The sequence below is a fragment of the Eubalaena glacialis genome, chromosome X (genome assembly GCF_028564815.1).
Source record: "Eubalaena glacialis isolate mEubGla1 chromosome X, mEubGla1.1.hap2.+ XY, whole genome shotgun sequence".
Classification (NCBI taxonomy): Eukaryota; Metazoa; Chordata; class Mammalia; order Artiodactyla; family Balaenidae; genus Eubalaena; species Eubalaena glacialis.
In genome coordinates, this window is record NC_083736.1 from 18,854,558 (window position 1) to 18,864,302 (window position 9,745).

At 35.3% G+C, this 9,745-nt stretch overlaps 1 protein-coding gene and 1 pseudogene across 1 annotated transcript in view; one reads left to right on the forward strand and one right to left on the reverse strand.

Annotated features, from left to right (window-relative positions):
- The window catches only part of MBTPS2 (membrane bound transcription factor peptidase, site 2), a 39,913-nt gene extending 34,023 nt beyond the window's left edge, over positions 1–5,890 (forward strand). Inside the window, exons 8-11 of the mRNA XM_061177820.1 lie at positions 357–451; positions 817–1,012; positions 3,066–3,141; positions 4,264–5,890. Of these exons, the coding sequence (XP_061033803.1) occupies positions 357–451; positions 817–1,012; positions 3,066–3,141; positions 4,264–4,486 (590 nt within the window). The 3' untranslated portion in view covers positions 4,487–5,890. The remainder of the gene's footprint in view (positions 1–356; positions 452–816; positions 1,013–3,065; positions 3,142–4,263) is intronic.
- On the reverse strand, positions 1,292–1,420 carry LOC133082859 (U2 spliceosomal RNA; annotated as a pseudogene).
- Positions 5,891–9,745: the final 3,855 nt, after the last annotated feature.

Here is a 9,745-nt window from a genome sequence, read left to right on the forward strand (position 1 = left end):
GACATCTAATAGTGGCTCATTCGATATTTGTGCTTGACCACCTGGAGCTATTGCAAAACCTACTGAGACCCTGGAACTCCAGCTTTACAAGTGGGTAAGTTTATATGAAGACAACTAACCTAGGGTAATTGATGCTTCTTGATTTCAAATTGGATATATCTCTTTTTATAATGTAAAATCAAACTCTGCAGTGAGTAGCTGACAAGCTGAACTGTCAATTATACAGTTGTTTCTGAATTCATATGCATTTTACTTAATTCTTTTTGTCTTGAAAGCAAAATTCTTATTACAAATGTACTTCTATGTAATGGATTCTTTTTTTAAATAACAGATTTTAATAAACCATTTCTCTTCAGCGTACAAACGGCTAGACGGTTCGACTGAATGCTGTAACAATCACAGCCTTACAGATGTGTGCTTTTCCTACAGAAATAATTTTAATAAGCGTTTGGTAAGTTGTCCCTGAAGCAATCTTGCTTGCCTGATGTAATTATTACAAAATAAGCATATAGAACTAAAATGGAATCTACGAAACCATTGCCCTTTTGCTTTGTATCATTTTATTAAAATCTCTACATTTCACATGTCATATTTCATCTGAGAATCTTTAAAAATTTTATAATGGTAATATCTTATTTGGCCAAAGTGGAATAATTGAATCTAATTTATAGTAGATACACATAAATAGCATTTCCTTTATGTGAACTTCGTTCCTAATATGCTGGGTGACATGAAAGATATTGAAGTAATGTAACTTGGTGTTTTTCTTGTTAACAAGTCATTTTTAGTATTGACTAATTAATGTTCTATCCCTAGCATACATGTCTACCTGCCCGGAAAGCAGTGGAAGCCACCCAAGTTTGTAGAACCAATAAAGATTGTAAAAAAAGCTCAAGTTCAAGTTTCTGTATAATACCTTCTTTGGAAACTCATACTCGCTTAATAAAAGTGAAACACCCACCTCAAATCGATATGTTGTATGTAGGACATCCACTGCACCTTCACTACACAGGTGGGTATTATTGTGGTAGACCCGCAGAATATCGCTACAATAGCATATATTCTCAGTGGTAGCAACTCAGTACACATCTTGCATTAATTTTATTTATTATATTTGATCACTTTTCAAAGTCTTGTTAACTTGTTCTTAAGCACGAAATGAAGTTTAAGCAGTAGGAAAATAATCTGAATTTATAAAGCAGGATGGAGCTGAACCCCATGTCTGCCTATAGAGAGTGACACGTGACGCATTTTTCCTTCACTACCGTTTATGTCACATAGATGATCTCTCAGATATTCTCTGACCGTTTATTAAATGTATCCAAGCTCCCAAAACAGTAGCAAGAGCAGCATATGTCAAAGAATGCCTGGAATCATAGTGATACTACACTTGATCTTAGCCAAAAGGCCGAGAAGCGATTGGAATCGTAGTGATAATGATGATAAAGTAATTTGTGCATGACACATGAATTTTATATGAATATAATTTCAAAACCGGGCCAGCATAATTGTTTTAACAATGGCAACATGATTGGATTAAACATATAGCTTTTCCATATGGCTGAAGATCATACAGTCTAACTTATTTTGTTGTACAAGATTTTTTTTATGTTCCTTTTTTTATAACAGTTTTATTGAAATATAATTCACATATCATACAGTTCACCCTTTTAAATTGTACGGTTAGCTGGGACGAAGTGAGAGAGTGGCATGGACATATATACACTACCAAATGTAAAATAGCTAGTGAGAAGCAGCCGCATAGCACAGGGAGATCAGCTCGGTGCTGTGTGACCACCTAGAGGGGTGGGATAGGGAGGGTGGGAGGGAGACGCAAGAGGGAGGAGATATGGGGATATATGTATATGTATAGCTGATTCACTGTGTTATACAGCAGAAACTAACACACCATTGTAAAGTAATTATACTCCAATAAAGATGTTAAAAAAATTTTTTAAATAAAAAATAAAGTGTACAGTTCAGTAGTTTTTAATATATTCAGAGTTGTGGAACCATCACCACAGTCTTGTTCCAGAATATTTTCATCACGCCAAAAAGAAAGCCCATACCCATTAGGCAGTCATTCTACTTCTCTACACCCACCCACCCCCAGCCCTTGGCAACCACTAATCTACTTTCTGTTTCTGCAAATTTGCCTGTTTCTGCACATTTCATATAAATGGAATATTTTGTGACTGGCTTCTTTCACTTAGCATAATGTTTTCAAGGTTCATCCATGTTGTAGTATGTGTCAGTACATCATTCCTTTTTATGGCCAACCCAGTAATATTCCATTGTATGGATATATTACATTTTCTGTATTTATTCATCAATTGATGGACATGTGGGTTTTATGTTACTCTTTAAAAAGCTCTCTCATTTCTCCATAGTCATATCCTAAGATAAAAGTCAGGTCATTCTTCTTATTTATTAGTTTGACACTAAGTGACTCTAGAGTGCATAATACCTCCTCAACAAATGTAGAAATGTCCCTTTTCAGGGTAATTCAGAAATGTGTGCTATGGGTTCTATTTAATTATAACAGAGTTTTTAAATGTTTTGAACAAAAACAGGATCATGGAATCCACAAAGTGGAGGAGACCTTCAAAATCCCCTAGTCTTAGTCCTTGTTTTAGCAATGAAAAAAACACCGAGACCAGAAGGAGATTAAGTGGCATAATATTGATAGTTGGAGTGAATGTGATTTTAAGGTTATACTTCTTTGAAAGAATAAGGACTCTTTTGATATAAATTCTAGTGTATTTTTAAAGTCAATCTCTGTATTTGGTAGTCATAGTTGTTATATAATCAGTTTTATCGTATTCTCACCTCAAAATATAAGTACACTGAGACATGAATTTCTGTATTCCACTATTTTTATTAGATGTTCTAGAATTGCCAGTTGCTTTTATATGTGGGCCATAGAGCCTGCCTGCATATGTTTGGGAAGGGCTTTCTCAATCAATTTAATAGGCTAGCCCAATTTTTAGTCATATGGTAAAATTCATAATGCTGTTGCTTATCTGTATAAATAATATTCATTATTTCTTATTTTTCTTTTTTAGTGAGCATCACCAGTTTTATCCCACGTTTCAACTTTCTAAGCATAGATCTGCCTGTGGTTGTGGAGACATTTGTCAAGTATCCTTTCTGGCGTGAAAGATGTTTTTAAAATGTGCTACTTGGAACTTCATCAGTTTTACCTTGACTAAAGAGCATGAACAGACCTTACAAGTATCAGTTAACTGCTAATACCAAAAAAAGAGACTTTAAAGTTGAAAAAGATCAGATTGTACCTAGGGAGGAAGAAGTCAGAGAAGAAAGATTGATTGGGAAGAGAGAAAGGTTAAGATGTCGAAGGGAAGGAACCTAGAATACAAATTGAGAGTTGAATTTAGAAGTATAAAACCGTTTAGTACGTTTATAAAGGATGAACGAACGCTTCAGCTACTAATGAGGTGACGAATTCCACCCCTTCTGAGCCTGTTGGCTCTGACCGAGTGGAGGAATGCGTAAGGGAGATCAAACTGGTTTCCACTACTAAAATAGCATTCAGAGGACAAAATCTCATGTGTTCTTTAGCATATTATATTTGCATATAAAGAAAAATTTTAATTGGTTATTATATAGAATTTGAATAAACTGAACAGTTTGGAAAGGTTCTTTATTTTTGTCACTTTTAAATCTTTTTAATTTCTTTCCTTAATGATTTGCAAAAAAATGAAACAAATGAGCAAATTAGTAACAAATTAGTTAACAAATGAGTTACTAAAAAATGTGTACAGTCAAAATTGTACCTTGTAGACTGCAGCTTTTTCTCAGAGATATTTACACTATGACCTTACAGATGATAGTAAAATAGAGTTCAAGGGGCCAAAATCTTTATATATCTAATATAACGTATACTTCGTAAGGATCAAAAAGTAATTTTCCCTTATTTCTTACTCCTTTCTCTTGATGTATCATTAAAGGATTAGAAAGAGTTAGTCTTCTGAAGGAGTTCATTACAGATTGTCTTGGTTTACAAGTGGTTGGCCTTTATTTTTCTAGTCAAGGTTTTTGAACTTCGAAATAATATGTCATTTGTTTTAAATAGTAGAGATCTAAGAAGCATTGGTGTATACTGGTAAGCAGAGATTTAAAGAAAGGAAGGAAGTCACCTGTAATCTCAAATCCAGTCCTGGTAAAATGCCTGCTTCTGACTCCCAGAAATGTGCTTTGCCCTCAGACCTCGCCGTAAGCTCCTTAACCGATTTTAACCAGGTACCTGATTTCCCTCTCGGGAGCTCTGGCTATTGTTAATGCAGTGCCCTGCTTTGCTTTGGATGGACAATGGATTTTAAACTCTTTCCTAGATGCTACTCTTACCTCAGTGATTGGAGACAATGATGTCAAAGATCTGATAGGATTTTTCATCTTGCTTGGTGGCAGTATACTTTTGGCTGCCAATGTGACCCTGGGACTCTGGATGGTTACAGCACGGTAATATTTGCACTCATTTGATAGAATCTCTGAGTTACAATATACAATATTGAAAACCTTACTTGGTGTGAAATATAAAGTGTTTCCTTAAAATTACATTTTAGCCAACAACTTTAAGTTCTTTATCCAGAGTATCCAAACTCTGGGATGGGGGATAAACAGAAGAAATGAAAGGCATAGTCCCTGATTACATTCTAGTTTTAAAGACTGAACCTACAACCTTCAGATGCTTGTGGAACAATTTCTAAACAAGTGCAAATTCATATTAAACCATTTTTGTGTGGCTACGTATCATGTTGAAATAATGTAAAGGAAAACAGAATTGGGTAGGATTAATTGGGAAAAACTTCTTGAAAAAGCATCATTAATCCAGATTTGAAGGAGACCAGACTTTGGCCAAGTGGAAAGGTGAGCATTTTCTTGGTCTATATCTCTTGTCCCTTGTCTTGTTTGAAAAGTATTTTTAAATTAAACTGTGTATTATTTTGTACTCTGACAACTGAGGTCTGATTACAATTAAATTAATAAAATTCTGTAAAAGAATCTGCTGACATGAAAGGGAAAATCTTTGTCAAATGACGCCAAATAAATGAACAAAGAGGAAGTAGGGTCTATAATAGGGTGAGACATGTTTTGCCCCACAAGAGTTGCCTCTTTGATAATATGTCCCTATACTCTCATAAAGCAACACTACCCTTGACATTCAGAGTGAGCTGCAGAAGTATCTCCCACCTGCAGTATGTGAGCTGAGACAGTTAGGGGTGAACCTCAGAACTGAGCCAGGTGGGTCTTGCGGCAGGTCACAAGACAGATCACAGGACCTTCTGCAGTCCTGGTTACTGTCCTCTACAGGGCTTCAAAGCTTGGAATCCTTCCGGGGTAGATATTTTCTCTTGTGCTGCTGGAGCTATCTGGGGCCTAGCTCCTAGGTCCCTGTCTTCAAGAACAATTACCTTAAGCCCTGAACCATACTCTGTCCTCACCAGTGGCTCCGATGTTTCTCTGTGTTGGGTAATTAAATATGTAGTCCTTGCTTTCCATCTTTCCCCTAAGCTACCTCTGTGGGTCCACGAAAGACTTGGTAGTAGAGTGAGTATGGCTGCATGTGAGTACAAATGTGGATTTGCCAGTGCCCGGGAACTGACTCTTGAGCCCGAAAGAGCCCTGCCTAGTTTGAGATCTTTTGGACTGGAGATGCAGCCCTGGAAGATCTGGAAAGTCAATAGGCCAGTGTGAAGCTGTTGGTATTAGAAGTATATGAGCAAGCTGTTTCTTTGATGAAAAATATTTGCTTCTCTCGTATACTCAAGAACATGAATAGTCATGTATCCAACTTTTTCACTAATTGAGGTATTCGTGGGGTTCACCTCTTTCAGATCACTGAGTTGCTTTTTAGGCACTAAAGCTTTTTAACCATTTTTAAGGAAACTTTAGATTGTATTATAAATCTACCTGCCTTCTTAAACAGAAATTATATATTGAATATAATTTTAACATTTTTTTAATGACTCAAGGTCATCAGTTATTACCACTACTTAAAACTGTACAAATTATTGGTTTATCCTAGGAAAAAGGCATTTGTTCTATTTTTAGGCAGACAGTCTTTCAGGATTAAAGTATATTAGCAGAGTAATACGCAGACCTGTTCAGGTAGTAAAGTTTGGGGAATACCGTGAAATACTTACATAATTAATTTGATTACATGAACTAAGCAGTTTATTAATGGAAATGCTATATATGTGCAGGTCAGTTTTTTAAAACTGAGAAAAAAATTTAATAGATGAAATCCTACCTGTAAACTTCTTTTTCTGGGTGGAAAAAAATCCCCAAGCACGTCATTTTCTTATGGCTTTTAAACACCTTGGTCTTCTGCTACATTGGGTCAGGATTTGGCAAACACTCTATTAGGATATTGAGCAGATCAGTCCCATTTTTACAGAAATGGCCTCATTGTGTAAGAAAGGAAATGTTATGTGTTGTTTCTTCAGCTTGATTGTGGGCACTTCTAGAGCGAGGACCATGTCATACTCATCTTTGCATCCCTGGCACAGTGCATGAGACATCAAAAATACTTAATAAATGTGGTTGAATGGATGATGATTAGTGTTATTTATGGATTAGAAAAGCATGTTTCTATTTAAGTAAGCTGTAAAAAGTATTGTTGAATATACTGTAAATATATGTTGACATAAAATAATAACTTGGAAGGTCTTTGTGTCCCTGATATATTATCATCTTTATGAAAATAGTCCATTTTGGTTTCTGTAGAGCAATTAGAAAAATGAATTATTTTGAGGATTTGAAGGAAGTGTTGTGTTGGCACTTGTTCAACAGTAAAACTTTATTTTCAGTGTTTCTACTCTGCACTGTTTACATTTTTCAGGGTTGTTTTTAATCACTTAAAATCCGTAAAGGATGTATATATTCTTTTTAGCATTTCAGTTTGAAAAGACATGCAGTTAAACTTGACCTTCTGATAATCGCTCTTACAGGTCATTATCTGTTCTGACAGTAAATTGTAACCGTGCACTTCATGGATATGTGGCTCTTAGTCATCAGTTTGTCCTGTGATATTTATTGAATGTCCACATACTAATGGTACACAGGTATTTTTTTCTATAAATCTTTCAACTGAGCTGTAATTCATTCTTAGGCTTTAACTTGAAGATATCATAGCTGCTGGCGTTTAATGTTTAGCAATAAAAGAATAAATGTGTACCAGCATTCTATGTTTTATCATCTATGTGTTGTATTTTTTTTTTAATTTGTATTCTTTTCTGTCAAAATTTTTCCCTTTACATACAGTACCATCTTAGATGTTTTAAAATTCTTGATTCTAAAAGCAGCCTCAGTTTTCACTCAAGCAATCCGTATATGAAAGTTGTTGGTAGGCCACAGAAAGAAGTCTTTTTTAAATGAAATCCCTGTACTCTCACTACTGTTTTGGAAATGGCCTGTTCATGGATAAAGAAAGAAGACCATCATGTTTCATTAGTGTCTGATAGAAGTCTTCTCTAAGTCTATGTTTTTAGGAATTCGTGAAAGAAAGTGTTTCACCTTTTGCCCTAGCACTTCCTCCCTTGTCCACAGAGCCAACCTCCCTCCTACACACACACACACACACACACACACACACACACACATTCTCACATTCTCTTTCCTTCTCTCCGCCTCCCCCTCTTCCTCTCTTTTCTTGGTTACTAAGGGCCAGATAAAATAGGCTGGGAATTTAGCGCAATTCCTGACTGGCTAGCCCCATTTCACACCTCCTCTTTGCCTCTGATCCCATTATACTACAGTTAAGAGCCACAAGACTAGATGATTGATTATCTATCAGCTTTACTGAAATATAATTAAATACCATAAAATTCACCTGTTTAAAATGTACGATTCAATGTAAACCAGTTTTCTTTTAATGACTCATCAGACAATAGTATACATATGCTTTGGTATAATCTAAGTTTTTAAGTACATGAACATGTGATAAATGATAGAGTTAAGTAACAAATTTATTTTTAAGGTAAAGCATGTGGATATACTTTATTGAAACAGTAAGCCTTTTTAAATCAGTGCATATATGCAAGCTACTCTTGCTGTTTAGGCCATACTAATTTGAATAATCCATTGTATATTTTATCAGACCATGGCAAATGAATTCAATGAGGGGAAAGCCTCTATTTCAAAACCTAATGCTACAATAGGTTATATTCAGGGTGGAGGTAGAAAAAAATGGCTAAAGGAAGGTGCATTTCTAATTACCAAGCAGGTTATATTGTGTAATTTGATTTCCCATTAAAGAAAGAAAAAAAACCACGCTTATATCTTAGTTTTATTTAGCTAAAGATTGATGGATATTCAATAAATGTCCCTTATTATCTGAATGCTTCTCAGACTTTTGTACTGAAGTGCTCCTGACACTGTAGAGAAGGGAAAAGCCAGAAGTATCTAAGAGTAGAACCCTGTAATTGGCTCTCCATCCTATAAAGTTGAATCTCACTTTATCTTAAATTCATGTGAATTTTACATTCCATTAATCAGGCATCATAAAGCCAGTCCTCCTCTTAAAGATATGAAACTCTAAACTGTAAAAGAATTAAACCCTATGAATATTAAGATTTTCTTCATGTCTAAAACACATTGGTAGAGGGAATTCCCTGGCGGTCCAGTGGTTAGGATTCAGCACTTTCACTACCATGAGCCAGATTCAATCCCTGGTCTGGGAACTAAGATCCCGCAAGCCACCCGGTGTGGCCAAAAAATAAATAAAATAAAACACATTGGTAGAAAGTATATAACAGCTGGTCTGTAGACTTGTGACAGTCTATGTTGGTGTTTTTGGATCCATAGTGAAATAAAGATAATGTGTATTATCTCTAATTACAAAATAAAGATAATGTATGTGTGTTGTTAAAAGGTTGCCTGCTGCCCTTTATCAAAGAGCCCTCCTTTATTTGGAGTATGGAAATGCAATAATTTCACTTAGCACTTAATGGCTCTCTGTAACTGAAACTTATTCATTGGCAAGGCATGAGGGTTTCATGTTTACCCGCACCCTTACCTCCACCTGAATTATCTGACTTCCATGTCCTGACAAATCCCTTAGGTGCAAAACGGCATTTCCTTTGAACTTGCATTTCTCATATTATTAATAATATTGCACATCTATATATTTGTCTAGCCATTTGGATTTTTCATTCTGCCAGCTGCTTATTGATATCCTTTGTTCAGTTTTCCATCAAGCATCCTAAATTTTTCTTATTGATCCATAGGAATTTCTTGTATATTCTAGATTAGGGATCAACAAACTACAGCTTGAAGGCCAAATCCTGTTCACCAGCTATTATGGTAAATAAGTTTTTATTGAAACACAACCATATTCATTCATTTATGTGTTGCCTATGGCTGCTTTCATGCTACAACAGCAGAGTTGAACAGTTGCAACAGAGACCATATGGCCCATAAAACCTAAAATATTTGCTATCTGTTTACAGAATAACCCAAGTTCTAGATATCAACTCTTGTCCATTTTAGATGTTGCAAATAATTTTTCCCAGTCTATCATCCGTCTATAAATTTTTATTTATGAGATCCTTTGTTGAACAAGGATTTTTAGTTTGATGCAGTCAGATCTATTAATTTCTTGATTCATTGTTTGTGTTTTGTGAGTCTTACTTAAAAAGTTCTGTCCTGTCCCAAAGTCACAATAATATCCTATACTTTCTTCTATTTGCTTTAGAGTTGTACTTTCACAATGTGATCTTTA